At 37.3% G+C, this 18,854-nt stretch overlaps 1 protein-coding gene across 3 annotated transcripts in view; it reads left to right on the plus strand.

Annotated features, from left to right (window-relative positions):
* The first annotated feature begins 1,218 nt into the window (after positions 1-1,218).
* rock1 (Rho-associated, coiled-coil containing protein kinase 1) overlaps positions 1,219-18,854 on the plus strand; it is an 83,820-nt gene continuing 66,184 nt past the window's right edge. For 2 of the 3 annotated variants that reach the window (XM_079877385.1, XM_079877388.1), the window contains exon 1: positions 1,225-2,103. In XM_079877385.1, the coding sequence (XP_079733511.1) occupies positions 2,005-2,103 (99 nt within the window). In that variant the 5' untranslated portion in view covers positions 1,225-2,004. Of the gene's footprint in view, positions 2,104-18,854 lie in introns of all 3 variants that reach the window. The other variant, XM_079877386.1, reaches the window with a different exon arrangement.

Consider the following 18,854-nt stretch of genomic DNA (forward strand, 5'->3'; position numbering starts at 1 on the left):
CAAGCCATAAAAATGATGGATAAAAAGCCAAATACCATCACTGTCACATCCTCAAGAAATATAATGTATTAAGCTTTGAAAGCTTCAGTAATTTATGTTTTCTTAAATTAATTTTCAAGTGTACTCATAATTTAGCACCTGAGCCACTTGGCAAATTTATTCAAATACGGAACAGCAAAAGAGTTGCCATAACTGTACAACAGCACACTGCAGAACAAGCTTTGCACACACAGCCTTTTCTGTTAAGAGCTGTAAGCTCTGGAAATTGTTACCATCTGACATTAAGACCATATCTGACTTCACTTCCAGGCTTAAGGTGTGGCTAAAGACAAACCAAAATTGTAGGCATTTTTACATATAGTCATTGTTCTGTTTGTTTGAGTGAGTGAGTGAGTGAGTGAGTGAGTGAGTGAGTGAGTGAGTGAGTGAGTGAATTAGTTAATGTTTGAAGAAATGTGAATGTTTTATACTTTTATGTATCTGTTTTATAATGTACTTAGAAAAGTCCAACCAGGGACATGAGTTGAAAATTAGCACTAGCTATAAACTCTATGCTGCGCATCAGTTTGCAGGATTTGTATTGTAACTATGTTTGACTGCATTGTCCCTGTTAAATAAAAAATAAAATAAAAATAAATGTTTTTATTATTAAAGCTTGAATTTATTGTCAGGCTTTATTGCACTATATATATATACATATATATATATATATATATATATATATATATATATATATATATATATATATATGTGTGTGTAACAGGTTGGTTTACAACAGGTTACATGAACTTCACAGTACACAGTGGTTAAAAATATTGTCAAAACGCACTGTTTATGTATTTGTTAATCTTGGTTAATATAGTTTAAGCATTTATTCATATTTTTAATACAACATTGTATATTCTACTTCATGCAATGTGAGCAACGATCTATTATGTTTGTATCCATTAACTTTAAACATGACTAACGTTACTATGTAAAAAAAAATAAAAAATGCTCGTTATAAATCATGATACATTATGCATGTACGATTTGAAAAGTGACCGTATTTAAACGGTAGCTTAATTTTGTAGAGACTGGCCTGGAGCCGCTGTCCTGAAACTGATGGCTATGCGTTCTGCAAGCGGATACTACTACAACACGACCCGCCATTGTACTCGTGTGTGTGTGTGTGTGTGAGAGAGAGAGAGCGAGCGAGAGAGCTTCTGCGCATGCGCAGTCAGCGAGGTTTCGAAGTTGATTCTCCGGGGTGTTTCAACAGGAAGGCGGACATGTTGGTCAGGCAGTGGGAGAAAATCGGGCACCCAGTCTTGCATTTTTTTTTTTTTTTGAATAATAACATCGATTAAAGCTTGAACTATCCTTACAGTCACAGCACAGCGGATTATATACTTTTTTGGAAAAGTAGAAGCCGGCGTGCGGACTCGGAGATGTTTATTGCAGAAGAACCGTAAAGGATCGTTTTAACCAGGATCTTGTTTTAACTGATCGAAATTTGTAAGGCGAAGTTTTTTTCGCCACTTCTCACTTTGCAGCTGTCAGACTCGTTTGGCCTGGCAGGCATTTATGGACAGAGGCCTGGAGAAACTTCATTTCATGTGGCCGCATGCTAACTCTGCAACATTTATTTTATCCCTTCTTCTTTTTGCGCGGATATGATCTGTTCGTCTGTTTTAAAAGAGCTTGTTCTCCACATATCTCCTGAAGCTAAATTAGCTTAGCGCACTATAATCTGTTGCTGCTGCTTTTGTGTTTGCCAAGTTGTCATGGACTAATCCGACACCTTGTCTTGTTGTTGTTGTTTTGTTTTTGAAAATGTGGCTTTTCGTCACCTCTCGGTGTTGTACACGTTTCAACGAGAGCGATAATAAGACTGTAAGACACAAAACGCTGCTTTGATCAAACTAGTGCTTGCTTTGTGAGGGCAGAGGAAGTTGGCGAGTTCATTTGCTAACCTTAGCCAGTAGACTCGCATCTCTTTCATACGTCTGAATCGGATCAGTTATGAATATGTCTGCTGGAGAAAGTTTGACAGCTCGCTTCGAGAAGATCGATGCTATGCTGAAGGATCCCAAATCGGAGATCAACACAGACTGTCTGCTGGTGAGTTTATCAGATTTATTGGAACTCTGTTGTTGCTTTTATAAGGAGTTTGTTTGCGTAATTGTTACTAAGGTAGGCACAATCTAATATAAATCTTGAAATGCATGCATACAGTACAGTACAATAATACGCTATATACGCTGCAAATATGCAAAATCATGCTTAATGACATTGCACTGCACGCGCCAGCCTGTAATCACTTGTGTACAAGTCAGACTTGGTAAGCGATGCTGAATTTAAATTTGAATATTTTTTCTAGATTTTTACTGATTGTAACTATAAGTTACCTTGATTAATTTTTTTTTTTTTTTTTTTTTGAATTACGATATTTACTGTATTAATTCTTGCTATTTCAAAGCTAGCCGTTTGCATTTGGAGTACAAGTCATTGCAGGACCACTGGCCCCGGAACCAGCAGGTTCAGTTTCTTGTTAAAGGAAGGAAAGTAATAGTTCATGCCTAAGTTTTCAGGGTTGAACCTACAACCTTTTGGTAACCAACAGGGTCTTTAACCACTAGGCCTCACCACCCATATTCCATGCTCAGATTTTTCAATAAACTTAAATTTGATCTGCATTTGTACTCTGGGTTTAGCCGTCATGAAATGTGCCATTTGTAAAGTGATTTCTTACATTTGAGCATCTCTTTCTTTAGGAATTTGAGCCCTCCTGACTCCTGTGAGTTGACATTGCATACTCAGGCACACAGATTGTGTGTTATAGTTATAGCCTAGTATTAAATCTTGCCTTACATTAAGAGCATTCTCACTGAGAGCTTCAATTATTAATAGTGACATCAATGACACTTCATATGTACTCTTTCTGTGCAGTCTTGAGTCTCACAGGCTTTGACAACCACTGTAGTAAATACAGGTCACAGGATTTCACAGTATAGTAATGTATTGAATCAGACAGCTATAAATTATATGTGTGTGTGTATAAATGCATATTTATACATGACTGCAGTCATTCATTACCCTTTTCGGTTGATCAATTACAAGTGTGTTTGTTTTTAAAACAGATAGTTTCGTTTCGTCAACTTAAAAATGTAACTACAACATGATTCAAGTAACAAACATTCTCTTTATTAACCATCTGGTTAAAAAGGTTATATTCCAATAAGTGCGCCACACCTGAAGTGATCAACATGGTGTAAATGTAAAACAAATTACTTATTTGTTAAACATCTTTGCAGAAAATATGCATGAAATGTGAAGGCAAATTTTGTACAAACTTATCTAAAACATATCCTTTATACTCAGAAATAATATAAAATAAGAAAAATGATGAATATTTCTTAGCTAACAAGTAGACATTGAGTTTTAGAGGTCAACCCAAAAAGTCAAGGCCATTCAAATTCAAAATGACTATAAGTATAACACCAGTAATAGCCTAGGCCATTAGTAACAGCAAATGGTTTGTAAAAGCAAAATAACAGCACATTTCAGCCTGTCACCATTATACAAACATGAAATATTAAACATACAGTAGTTCTTTACAGGTTTTTGCATTCCATTGTGCTGCTTTTCTATAGTTTTTATGTTTTGCGGACGTGTTTGGCTGTTGCACTCGTGTCTTTTGCAGCGTCCCGCGGCGCTCAAATTAGAAGTTCAACTCGTGTCTAATATCTTTGCTTGTCATCATTGCCGTGTTGTCAACATTTCTAATTGTAATGTTTGCTAACATGTATTCAAAACTGCAATTTCTCAATTTAAAAATAATAAAAGGCAAAACATTAAATTCGAATTAATCGAAAAAATCTGAAAAATCGCCCAGCCATAGTAAAATCTCCAATAAAATAACAGCTGTGACACGAAAGAGCTGTTACCACACCATAGGCTATATTTATGCTTATAGCAACTTGCTTTGCATTCAGGTATGCATTTTATCAGTTCATTCTGCTGTTCATGCAGCTGTTGGAGCTACAAGAAGGCTATACAGTTATATACTCGAAATGTTTTTGTTTTTTTTGTGGTAATTATGTTTTAGAATATAGGTCTTTGAATGGTTTTATCATATGCCTCATGTTGTGGACATGTTGTAGTGCTATTTGACATGAAAACCACATGTCTTCCACTTACTCTGAAACATTTTAATATATGAAGAATTCAGCTACAAAGAGCACTGTAAGGTAGTGTTGTCACCATACTGAAATACCTTGACAAATATCAATATTCTACTCCATTTCGATACCATGGGGAAAGCTGCCATTTATACTGCCATATAGATATTTTTATTATTATCTCATAATTTTTTGATAATTTGGGTAATTTGTCTGGAATTGCTTTCACACAGCACAGGGAGGCTTTATTTGAAACTTTGAACCAAAGTAAACATCAGTAATAAAATAAGAACAAATAAAGAAATTGCAAATAATAGCACATACAATAGAATAAATAGACAAATTAAATAAATGTGGCTTTAAACTTTTCAGGTAAGTCTAACAGTAGTATTCAGGTAAGAAATACTACAGAAATTAAATAAAGTAATCAAATGTAAAATAACACTTGATTAGTCTCCATTGTAAAAATTATACCTATTAATGCTTGCAATTAAAGTTACAAAAGTTATTCAGTCAAAAGCCGCAAGTGATTTTCTCTTTGTCTTTTGTTCTTTGATTAACATGACAGAAAGCAGCAGGTTTATTAGGCTGCTGTCACTTTAAGAGCTTAATATGCACAGGTTAAATTTACTGTTACACAAACATGCAATTTCTTTCTTAACAATTTAACTATTAGGCTAAAAGGGAGTATTTTGTATTTACCTGTGGAGTAGACATGCCACGTTATAATAATTTTCATAGCGGTGTTCAAACTGGCAATACAAGTATTAGTGCTGTACTGGTTGGATGCTAGGTGGTGATAAGGGATAAGTTTCGTTGCTCAATTGCCTACACAATGATGCAAGGCAGTTTGACTCAAAACTTATTTGAATAAATTTTTTTATAATAGTCAACCGATATATCTCCAAGGCCGATATGTTGGACGATATGTGACATTTTTCAAATTTCAGCATCAGGCCATTAGGGATTCAGTTTGGCTGATGTGTCTGAAGCAGGACTTTTATTTTGACGCCGCTGAGAACGCCTGAGCACACAGCGCATCCATTCTCTGTCTTCATTAGTTTATGACTCTGTTTAACAGTTTATTACATTATTGGATAAACAAAGAAATTAAAAGGTTGGCTATATGAAAAAGTAGTAGCTTATAGCCTATAGCTTTTGATTTTATATTATCAGTAATAACAAGGAAAACACTATAATACTTTCTCATTTACTGTCAACATTCAGCAAATATGTAAGGGATAAATAATGTAGAGCGAGGTGGTTGTTATAGCGAATACAACCCCATTCAGCAAATATGTAAGGGATAATGTAGAGCGAGGCGGTTGTTATAGCGAATACAACCCCGACAGGCAGATCAGGACTTCAGGTCTCAAATCAGCCTGAAGGGGTTGTATTCGCTATAACAACCGTCTCGCTCTACATTATCCCGCTTATTACATGGCTACCTACCAAATAAATCAATAATTTGACACAAAATATTGATTTAAAAAGGAGTTTATTGATTTAAAAACGATTGTATTGCTTCCGCTAAAGAAAATACTATAGTCCGTTCCGTCTCTACGGTTAGAATCCTGCGTCCATAGCAACGCTCTGTTTTTCATGGCAACGGTGTGTTATACTTAGCAGCGGTCTGTTATCAAGAAATAACACACCGCATTCTACATTAGAATTCAACCAAGCCATGTAATAAGAATTTATAACATGTAATAATTAGCCTAAGTAATAAACACACGAAGCTGTGTTTTACAGTGGATTACAGTGGACTTAGCTCCGCGTCGTAGCTAACAACGCCCCTTAGCGGAGTCCACTGTAATCCACTGTAAAACACGACTTCAAGGGGCTTATTGCTTTTATAAAACGGTTACACCATAAAAATATTCATTTCAATATTTATTTTATTCATAAAATAAACACCAGCAACAAAAAAGTATAACGTTATAACACATTTATTCCTTCGCCAAGCAATGTAGTTACAAAGAGGTTGCTAAGCAACACATGCAGCAACAAAGCATCACAAACGGCAATTGCGCAGTAACACTAATGTAATGCGGTCACAGGTGTGTGTTTGTTGAGTCATTTACAATGGCTTCGAACCAATCAGAATCTAGGACTGCAACTATCCGTTTTATAAACAAGTCTTTGAATATCTAACATTTACAAACCTTGCAGACTTAGTTGAATCCAGTTGTGAGATGTTCTGAAGTGCGCATGTGTAGCCTGCATGAATGTGTGTGCTGTGTGTGATGGTTGGTCTGTGTGAACTGAATGAAGACGAGAGTTCAGCTTCACTGGAGGCTCACGATCGACACCTTAAACCCTTGATTTCAATGCGCAGTATCCATTCGGCCACTGTCATATTCATGTCATTTTCACCGTGTGCTGTATGTAGAATTAGTGTTTATACTGAGTGCCCTGTTGGTTACAGTGTTTACTTCCTTTTATTCATATTTTTTGTTCCTGTGGTGAAACCCAAGTTTTTAATGTGGTGATTTTAATATGCTTAAAAAGTCAACACCATTCAGTCCCTCCAGGATTTCATGATTTGTTTGTGTGATTTTTGCGATCAAAATGACTGATTTTGTGGTGGTAATTTCCAGAAATTTGTGCAAAAATTTGCGATTTTTATATTTTATAATTAGGACATCACATTTACCATAATAGTATTATGTCAGATGCACAATAGTCATACATGACACAAATCACAAACAAAATGCATAAAGCTTGTTTATTTTGGTCTAATCAAATTCTCATCAAATTAACTTTTAAAACAATCTATGGGAAATTTTTCTACCTGACCGATGTAAATATTAACAGCAGGTGTAGTAATTTATACTCTAGAACTGTGTGTAAATCCTGAGTTGAGGGTCCTGAGCTGCCGTAGGCAACCAGTTACTTATAGTGCGGCGTTTTGCATGGCGTCCCCACTGTGTATAGCTACGCAATACGAAGTGACCGTTCGAAAGGGAACTACTCGGTTACTATCGTAACCTCAGTTCCCTGAGAGTAGGGAACGAGTATTGCGTAGCCGGCCGCACTAGTGGCAAGTTGTCGCTTCAGTCGCTAAACCTGCTAAAATGGCGTTATTTGGGGATAGGCTAAGGCCGCGCTTCCTTGGCGGGCCCGCGCCTTTGGATGTGCAGTTGCCGCAAAATGCGTTTTACATTATAGGCTTCAGTAAATCGAGGAAAAGGAGTTTCCCCTTTTCCCGCAACATCTGTATCCACGTAAAAATGCATTGAAACTTTAATTAAACTAGAGATATTTCAATTGGGTGATTATAATTTAATGTTTTGTGAGGTCTTTTTCATTTTTGTGATTATTTTGCGGTTAAATTAGGAATTATGCAGGATCGCAAAAAAATGCGACATTTTGTTGATTTTGCGTTGTATTCAGCGATCGCGGAGTTGCGAAAAACTGGAGGGACTGACCATTGCTGCTTAAAACTGCAGTGAACCAAAGACAGTCTCAAAAACACGGTTTGAAATCGCTGGTGTTTCTGACGTCACAAACTACTCTGTAACCAATCAGGTCACCTTGTGATCGTCATGAGTGGATCTCTGAGTTGGTGTGAGTGAGTGGAGGCGGGGCTCATTTGCATATTCATAGTAGAACCGCGTATACTAAATGAGGCAAGGGTGTAGAGTTACATTCAAGCTATTTTAAAGCATGAAGACATTTTTTTTTCAAGGAAAAAACATTTAAATATGTAATTTTGGTGATCAAAGATGAGTTTTAAGGGAAAAATGATTGACTATAGGGGGACTTTAACAATTTCTTTATTTGTGAAAATACTGTAATAGGATTACAGAATCAAGAAGTTTTCATCTAAAGTATAAGTGAATAGTAATATATAGTGATAGCCTCAGATGCAGGTTATTTTCAAGCACTGCCACAAGCGGACCCGTATTGTTGTTCGCTACCATGTCCTCGTTTAAATGCGCTTCATGTATGAAATAGGGACGTGTGCAAAAAAAAATATTTTTCAGTTTTCAGGTCCAATCAGATCCCAAAAGCAAACTACAAATGGTAGTAATACACACACACAGAATGCTGTTGTTAGGGCTGTTCCGACACGTCATTCCACACAAATTGACGTATTTTCATAATCAGCGTCACCGATTATTTGTGTGTATGCGTCTCACTGTTTATGTTCATCCCTAATCCCCTGTCTTGTTTCACAAAACAAGACTTACCTAGAGCAGATGCTCAAGACTAGTAGTGCAGCGCTTTGTTTTTTACGACTGTGAACCGCGTTCTGTAACCGAACTGACACCTGCACATGTTCAGATCTCAGAACCACATTCTCGACAAACCCGCGCTGAATGAACGGAGCCACACTAAACAACTGGTTATCTGCCACACCATATAATGGGGCTGCGCCAAATGATTAATCGAATGATTATTAGAACGATTAATCGACTAATCATTGATTATTTCACCAATTAATGAGAAGGCTTTGATCGATTATTTAGCATTTTCAATTAGTTAAAATATTGAGTTATACCTATTCTAACTAAATAAATATATCAAGGAAATCACTTCAGTGTTTGGAAGTGTCTTTTTGTTGAACTTGACCAGTCTCCTTCCGGTTTTCTGTCCTCCTCGGAAATCATCAATAGTCCACTGCTACAATTACTGGTACTGTGTTTTTGAGGCTGGACATTGATACAAATTTTCTTAAAAATAAATAAGCATAAGTTTGTGATTCAATAACAACTTATTTGTATTCAATTTCATAAAGGGCTGGGCGATTATGGCCAAAAATAGTATCACTATATTTTTTCCATATCATTCGATATCGATATTTATCACGATATTCATTTACCATTCGTGGGGAAGGAAATGCTTTCCACATACAGTATTTGTTAGACCTTGAGAATGAATGTAATCTTGTTTGTTAAAGCCTGTGAAGTGACTTTCAAAGCCGTTCTGGAGATGAAGTTCATGTGTTCATGTCCTCGTATATTGAGACGACAGACGTTGAAAACACTTAAAGGGTTAGTTCACCCAAAAATGAAAATTCTGTCAGTAATTACTCACCCTCATGTTGTTCCAAACCCGTAAGACTTTCGTTCATCTTCGGAACACAAATTGAAATATTTTTGACGAAATCTGAGAGCTGTCTCACTCCTTCATAGGCTGCTAGGTAATTTCATCTGCCGGCCCAGAAAAGCTAGTAAAGACAATGTTTAAAATAGTCCAAGTGACTACAGTGGTTCAACCATAAGTTTATCAAGCGACGAGAATACTTTTTGTGCGCAAAAAACAAAACAAAAATAACAACTTTATTCAACTCTTCATTTTCTTCTGTGTGGGCCTCTGAGTGAGTTCACGAGAGCGTCACGACGCATGTGCACGTGACATAACAAGAACTGAGAAGATGACGCAGATGGGTCTCAATGTAGTTTAAAATGGTTTTAAAGTGTGCATTTCCTACATGTCCGAATGAATGGCTTACCTTTCACACTTTCCCATCAATTGATCGTGAGCATCATCTTCTCAGTTCTCGCACATGCGTCGTGGTGCTCTCGTGATTACATGAACTGTGTGTGTGTGCGTGTGTGTGTGCGCGTGTGAGAGAGACTGTATGGAATAGCTGTAATACCACCTATAATCTTGTGCAAATATTGCATCTCTGAAGTTGGCAAACCATGTGATCAGAATGTAAAAAAAAGCATTTTCTATTCAGTTGTTTGTGCTCATGAAATAAAAGCATTCTGAGAAATCCATATTTGAGAAATCAAACTAACAATTCGTGCTGGAATTAATATACTTATCATATGTCCTGGCCAACTTTACTAAGGTTATAACTTACACTAAACTGGTGCAACTTACCTTAAAAAATAATTGATTCTCAGTAGGTGTATATTATCCATCTGTTCTATACAAGGGTAAATCATTTTCTGCTCTGAGATGCTTCATTATTTGGAAGTTATTATCACAGCTATCTGGGCCTTCTAGAGCGTTTTTCAGACTCCCAGTAAATAAACACCACATGATGAGGGTGAACATGAATAACCCATGAATAACTCCACCGTCACGCATAAATAACTCTTCGGAAATCACTCTCCCCTTTAGATTCCATAAAATAGTTGCAAGTCTTCCTGAGGTCCATAAATAAAATATAAAATGTAATTATGTCTAGTATTCCAACCACAATACATTATACATGCTTATACAAAAAAATTGTTACATTTAAATTACGCGGTATATTATACATATAATATCTATTGGTTGGGTGCTTGGAACCTTACTGGAAAAGTTGAGGATGAAAAACTCCTTCACAGTGAATGAATGGTAATGCAGTTTCTGTAGATTAGAATCGATGGGTTTATAAAAAGATCCTGTTAGATTGGCTGTGAATTACATGGCACAAGTGATTGATAAATTCAAATGCCTTTCAGTCAGTTGTATGGGTTTACGCCTTGTGTTTGCTCTCAAAGAGCAAACAGAAAGAGTAGAGTCGCTTTTGTTTTATTCATCTGAAGCTTTCACCTCTGGCCAGTTTTTTCCATGTGTATCGTCTCGCCTGTCTCCGTATCCGCCTCTAATGCTTCCTAATCCAGGGTTAGTTCGAGATATGACATGTCTAATGAAGCTGCAATGTTCAGAGCGTCTAGAACTGCGTTTACCTCAGGGCAACTGGCCGATCAAACACACTTTGTGCTCGGGAAGCTCGTGACAGTTTCTTTTCCCTGGCCTGCAGCTCTGAGCGACCGGCATCAGTGTTTCCAGCGTATGTTATATTTTCCTCTGACTTTACATTCCTGGAGGAATGTGTCAGAAATTACTACTTCGACAACATTTCTCACCGCACACTGACCTAATTTTGATTTTGTGAATGTGTTTAAGTCATTGTTAGGGCCCTACCTACTCTACAAATGACATCAACTAGAACTTCATTGGAGTTGCACAAACTGCACAATAAGCAGACTATGCTTTGAGGTCTCTAGACAGATAAATATAGAACATAGTCAAAGTTTAGAATTAGAGGCCATAGCCTCTAATACATATAATACAGTATAAATCAGGTGCTTTTTTAGTTGTATGTTAAAAACCCCTGATATAAATAACAATTTGAGCAACAACAACAACAACAAAAAAGCTATAGATGAAGATTATTTATAAAATTATTGTCTTAATGGCAGAAATGAATCAGTAAGTTCAATCAGAATAGTAATAAGACATCATAGGGCTGTTGCCAATCAAATAAAATCATCATTGGTCCATTAATATAGTCCACTTGAAGGAGTGAATGAAAACATGTGAGTGAATTTGGACACTGGCTGCGCTGGAATTTGGGCTGTTGCTTGTGCATAGTTTGTGCTTGCTGTTTAATTATAATCACTTGAAACTCTGCCATGGAAACTAGCATGCCTCAGTTTAATAATCAATTAAAAAATAATTTATTCCTGTATGATATTAGGCTGGTCCAGCGCGGTTTGGAAAATGGATGGATGGTTGAGCTGCGGGCGCGACTCTCACAGTGCATTATGGGTATTCTCTAGGTGTTGAGCATACGACGGTTGTACACTCTGGGGTCATTGAGTCATTAATCAGGAATGAAACACCAGCGTGTTGCTTGGAGACATAAAGTGACTTTATGACCTTGTTTGGGACTTTTTTTTGGCATAGCAAAAACAAACCGAATAGAGTGGTGCAGGAATGACGTCACTTTGTTGGCCAACCGGCAGTTCGCATCACACTGGTTCCCTCGAGAAAAACCCAATTGGATTTTCCCATCGACTTTTGGATTATCGCCAAAAACAAGTTCTGTGATCACCAAAAGTTTATGATACTTGCATGTTTTGTCCATCAAGATAATTATCACAGATGAACAGACCTTATTTCAGCCTTTAAACCACAACCCCATTCAAAAAACCCACTGACTTCGGGACGATGGAACCGGAAGTGCTAAAATGTGAACTCACTACTGCGTTTTAGCCCACACAGTGATGTCATACCTGCACCACTCAATTGTGTCTAAAATTATTTTTACTTAGTAAAAAACTTCTTGTTTCTGGAACGGTTGCATAAAATCAGCGTCACGTTTGTGATCATGTTGATTTTTGTTGGATGTAGGCTAATTAAACTGTTTCTATTGGAATTATCACCATCACATTGAACCAATGTGATTTTTCTTAGACTCAAACATGAAAAAATAAAAACTGGTCTACATAAACGATCTACTCTATCAGCTGATCAGTTTTAAATATTGCAAAAAGGATTGGAACAAGAGTCATCTTCTATGAGCCTTCCCTCTCAAAGAGCTTTTGTCTTCGTTGAACTAAAATGAATGAATTCATTAACATCAGGATAAGTCTTAACTCTGTGAAGTGAAAGCATGTCTTCAATACATCACGCAGTTCATTGACAGATGCAGGAAGTCCTGAGTAATGAGCATTCAGGAATCTTCTGATCTTTCAAACAGGAGATCCCATTTTACTGGTCCTAAAATGCAGAAAGAGATCATAGAATAAGCATGCATATTTTTTTGTAAGGAAACGTTCATTGTAATAGTAATAAGACCAAGTAATTGACAATCATGCCGACGATAGGTGATTTAAGAAAGAAAGATACTGCTGATACCGCTTAAGGTTAAGAATTTGCAATTTTCATCAAGTAAAATAAGTAGTTAGATATACAAACAAAACACTGCATAGTCTTCAGTGTATGAATTAAATCCACAACAATACTTATTAAATCTACAAAAGTTTAATTCATTCAAGAGCAGTGAGTGATTTTCTCTTTTTCATTTGTTTTCTGGTTAACATTAAAGGGACATTTCACCCAAAAAATGAAGATTCTGTCATCATTTACTCACCTTGATCTTGTTCTTAACCCAAAAGACTTTGTTTAATCTTTGAAACACAATTTTTTTTAAAGAAAACCGGGAGGTTTCTGCCCCTCCATTGAAAGTCCAGGTCACCAAAACATAAAAGATCCAAAAAGGATGTGTTGTAAAACAAATCCATATGAATAGTCTAGTGAAGAGAAATGATCTCTTTATATAGGTTGAGGATGAATAGTAATGATCTTTGAAGACAAGCTCCCAGGCCTCTGAACACGAGAGTGTTGTTTTTGCCCTTAAGAAGTTTCCATTGATAAATGAAGTCCTTTGCTCGCCCCCTCCCTCCCGCACCCTCCGGCCACCCAACCCACCTCTTAATAAAATTCCCAGATTATCAACAAACCTCTTGTCTTGGACCACAGGGTGGCTCCAAGTGTATGCGTGTTACAGTGCAATGCTTTATGGCCCATGTATATTCTTCTGGTTCGAGGCACAGATTTGCAGTTTGGAAAAAAAAAAAGTTGGTGATTCATAAATAGCAGGACTTGATCCTAGACAAGCAAAGTTTGAGTCATGTGGAAAAATGAAACTTTTGTTGGAGCAATTTTTTTTCCCCCATTCCTGAATTATGTAGTATGTCACTAACTAAATGGGCCATTGGATGTGTCTAGAGCAGGTGACAATCTTTTGACCAAAAAAATATTCTGTATATGAATAATTGTTTCTAGCTCTTGAAGACTCAAACAATTTTGACTTGTCAGTGTGAGATGCAGATTCTGTCTGCAGTGTTTAGAGTTAAAGCCTCTGATCTCGTTTGCTTTTTGGTCATCCTTTGGTCCTCGCAAGGTCTTGCTTCAGTGAAAATGAAGAGCAAGGGTTTTACCTGATAGCTTTGTAATGGCATGTGAAATTGAAAATCAGGGCGTAATTATTATATAAAAACAATCAAAAAATTAACTGTGTGTGTAAAGAAAGTACTGAGACCCTATCACATTGATGTGGACCTGAACAGGGACTGTGTGAATTTAACCAGAACCTTTTTCATTACAGTAACAGAAATTGAAGGAGGAATAATAGACCTGGCTAAACAAGGCTACGTTTACATGCAAACTAATAATCCATTTAATAATCCATTTGATGCCTCAATTGAGCTAAACAAATCCTTCCTGTAAACACCTCAGTTGGTCTTATTGCGCTTGATCTGAAAAAAAATATCACTCTCACTGAGAGGTGGTGTAGAGCTTAAAATCCATTAAATGGGTGAATATTAGACACATTTGCATAAGACTGCCTGCCTCCAGAGCAAGACATTGACGTATAGTTATACATATTGCACTATTGGTCATGCCCACTGGTGTTAATCTTTTAATAGCTGACAACTGTCTACATGGGCTCCTGTACACATTCAAATTCCATTGTGAAGTGGCGTTTGGGACACAGACATTGGCGTATAAAGTGAAATAAGTGCTGCATTATGGGACATTCACACAGGACATTGAATGGAACAGGAACTGGCAGTTTCATACTGACAAGCACCACTCATTTTCTTCAGGAAAAATAAAAAGCTAGTTTGAAAAAGGAAATTATGAAACAAAGTTTATGAAACAATCCTTTTCTTTAGAATAGAAAGTGACTATTTCGCTTCACCTACCTGCCATCAAGATCACATCTAAACCACTTCTTCATTCTGAAAGACATTCCATGCATTAGCTGTGCTTCGCTGCACATGTGCTGGTGAGTTCACCCTTCTTGTGTTTGAAAGCAGGAGTCTATCAGTAGATATATTGGGGATCCGCTGATAGACGCCTGCTTTAAAATGCAGTAAGTGTGTATCTGTGTAAGCGCTCGGTGAAGACAACATGTTTTTGAAGCGTTGATCATTGTAGCCAATCACAGACATGCATGTTGAGCGTGTGAACACAGTGACCAATCAGAGGTGTTTAAGAATCTGTTCAACAGCGCTTAAAACACTAGAGGGAAATGCTGGTACCGAAGTCTGTACTTTTGACAACACTAATATAAATATTGATCAACGCACATGCATAGAGCACATCAAATATGGCAAGAAGTGAATTCAGTTAAGAGAGTAAGATGTAAGATTAGTAAGATTTAGTCACAGAGAGACATTCATTTATTTACGAGATCGCCAGAAGGCAAAATGTTAGGTATTAGTGTTGCTGGCTTGTACAACTGTGTAAAGAAGGCTGAGTATGAGGTCAACTAGATCTTTAGTCCAGGCCTACACCACACAACAGATCTGGATTAGTGGTTCAGTTGTCCCATGTCACGTGTCACTTCTGAAAAAAACAAGACTTTGTTCCAGTCTTACATGGCTGTTTCTCTGAGTTTAATTTAATTATTTATATAAAAACTCCACCGGTTGATAATTATGTTGTAAAACGAATCTAAAACCATTGAAAATTGAAATTTTTCATAGTGATACTAACAAAGCATGGCACTTCCTTTACACCTCTCGCTAGCAGATTTGTTTCTTCGCCCTGAGGTTGTGTTAACTGCTTGAAGACTTCCGGACTTTCTCATGCTTTGTCACGTAATTACTAGAGAAACACCGTCTGTGGTTTTGTCAGTGCTTGTCAGTAGGAGGTGAATGAGTGATGAGTAAGGCTGTTTCTCACTCCCAAGAACACACAGAACTTGTGTTCTCGTGAAGACCAGTCAAGCTACCTTGAAAGAACGAAGGACACGAGGACACCAAACGCATGTTTGTGAGGATTGAGCTTGTTGCTCACATTTTAAGTTGGTGATTAAAACATTCACTTGAATCATTTTTTTAAATATATTTTTATGCCCATGGTTTTTAAATGTTATATACCAATGAAAAGTACTGCAGGCTTTCTGGAAGTGTTTTTATCACTTTATTAAAATTATGCCAAACAATACAACAGATGTGTACTCTCCTCAGATGTGTACTCTCATCAGCCATCACACATTTGCGCTTGCTGCGGGAATCTCTTAATTGAGAACAAAAATATTCTAATACTTGCTGGCTTCTGCCCACAATGACTTCTGGGATTTCTGTTGGTTCGATTTGATCAAGTCCGCAATCGATGCGTCCTTATCAAAAACCCATCCAGGTAATTTTATGTGTCCTCTGTGAATGTTGAGAAACAGCCAAAGTCTCAGCTGTGATGTCACTCACCAGCACATGTGCAGCGAAGCACAGCTAATGCATGGATGTATTTCAGAAGAAGTGGTTTAGATGTGATCTTGATGGCAGGTAGGTGAAGCGAAATAGTCACTTTCTATTCTAAAGAAAAGGATTGTTTCATAAACTTTGATAATTTCCTTTATCAAACTAGCTTTTTGAAGAAGGTGTGTCGAGTGGTGCTTGTCAGTATGAAACTGCCAGTTCCTGTTCCATTCAATGTCCTGTGTGAATGTCCCATAATGCAGCACTTATTTCACTTTATTAGCCAATGTCTGTGTCCCAAACGCCACTTCACAATGGAATTTGAATGTGTACTAGGCTTGCTGCGATTGTCAGTGTTTACATCACTTGCCCACCGTGGCACCGCCCCCCGCTGTCGTTTAGATTTTTTTATAGTAATAAAAAACATTTATTTCAGCTATAACAGACACTACAGTTAAAAATGTAACGTGTCGACTTAGTTCAGCGTAAGCCGGACGAGAGTCGCAGCACAGATACGCAGCAGGACTCAGATTTCATTTATCACTTGACGAGAGTGAGGCGAGCTGACTGACGAGACGGTGGCGGAAGATCTGGTTTCAAAGCGAAATGTAAAAGCGCTTATTTGGCAATAGTTTGGATTTAAAGGGGACCTTTTATTCAAAATGCACTTTTATAAGGCGTTTGAACTCCGATGTGTGTCCGCAGTGTGTGAGAACAACCAGCCTATAATGGTAAAAAACCACACACTCATTGAATGTGCAGCCCAAGTTGAATGTTGAGATTTGCACTCGCAGACAATAGTCACAAACCTGTATTCTGAATTTGAAGCTGCAGACAAGTAGTCCCTGATGTGTGAAATGCCATTCACAGAAATACTATAACAGACACAAACTTGTAGTACATAGTTGCACTTATTCTTTCATTCACGTTCACAGTACAACCTCTATTAGGCACTTGCAACTTCTCAAATCTGTCACTGCAATTTCAAATCTTTGCGCCTTGACTTTTGCAACTATTATCTGATATATTTAACTGTTATATGATCTCATGCATAACTAACTTGTGCAATTGCAATGGCCCAGCAGGGGGAGAGCGTAAAGGGGTCGTTTTATTGTTTGGCATGAAATGGGACTTTTTTTGTATGAGACGATGTCATGACACACGAGGTCTCGGGACGTTCTGAAACGCTAACGTGGCTAAATGCGTTAAGACAGTGATATGAAAAGACCAAACTCAGTAAACACCATACTAATAAAGCATACAGAAAGGCACATGAGACCAGAATATGAATATCATTTTTATTTTTGGGTGATGAGTATGCTTTCTGAGGGCCAACTTTGGCAGAATAAAAAAAAAAGGACAAACCATAAGTTTGAGCAATCACTCTATAAATATCTAATACTAAGTGTAGCCTAAGTCTGCTGTGTGCATTGAGTGATTTAGATGAAACTTGAGCTGTATGTTTGGTGAAGAAGGCTGATCACATGGATGTGAGGATGGTCATAGCGCCACCAACTGGTGGCAGGAAGTGCATCACGTACAACTGGCTTAAAGGGGTCATGACTTTAACTGTTTTATTATTTTAATGTTCCTTGAGATTCACTTATATGTTAAAAAAGGTTTGGGGTTTTGGATTGGCTGGAAGGCAAGTATTAAAACTGTTCAGGTAGTTTCAGTCTGTTTAATCACCATTCTAAATTGTGCTGTCCTTATTAAAACACATGCATGCTTACACACACACACACACACACACACACACACACACACACACACACACACACACACACACACACTCACACAAACCAAAATCATCATGCACACATAGAAACATTCAGGAACACAGAAATTCATTGTCTTCCCGCGGGTCCTTAAAGGTTGGGTAGGTAAGAATTGTCTAAAGAACTTTTTTTCAAATTTCAAAAAGAGAGTATAAAAATTGAGTGACTATAGTGTATTTAATCTTCAAAAAACACAGCTCATTAATTCCTACCGGGACGAAACAAGTGATTGGCTTGCGCGACTGTCACTCTCCGTCGCCATGACTACCGCCGCTATTACTGGCTCTGCCCATGTGCGCGCAGTCGCGCACCCGTTTTTAGGTGGGAGTGAATGGAATTAATGAGCTGTGTTTATTGAAGATTAAATACACGAGTCACTAAATTTTTTATACTCTCTATTTCAGAGTACTTGCATTTTAATTATGTATTGGTATATAAAGACAGTTTAAACAAATTTGAATAAAAGTTTTTTTAGACAATTCTGACCTACCCTACCTTTAAAGTCTTGAATTGATTGAATTCATTTTGATCAAATTTAAGATCATAGAAAAAACTTAAATAACTTAAACGGTAGGCTATAACAAAAGTCTTGATTATCGTTGTAAGAGAGCTTAAATTTGGGTCATAATATGGCCTATTGTGATTATTGTTGACTGACTCAAGTATGTCAGAAACTGAACGCACATCTGTATACTGTATCAGGTGTAGACAGCGTCAGTGATTATAATGGGTGCTATTTGCTTTTGACGCGATCCTCACATCCAGTTTAGGCAAATGTCAGCCGTTAAGCGACTGAACGCCAGTTGGTGTGATGATGTATAACTATTTGTCGATGTTTTGCATTGGAGGCAGTCATATGCAAATGTATTTTCCCGTGTGACGTCACGGCAATATCAAAACAAGCAGTTTTTGAGCTTGATCAAATAAATCCTTTGTTTATAATGAGGAGGATGTTTTATGCTCTGAAA

The sequence above is a fragment of the Squalius cephalus genome (genome assembly GCF_949319135.1).
Source record: "Squalius cephalus genome assembly, chromosome: 7".
Taxonomy (NCBI): domain Eukaryota; kingdom Metazoa; phylum Chordata; class Actinopteri; order Cypriniformes; family Leuciscidae; genus Squalius; species Squalius cephalus.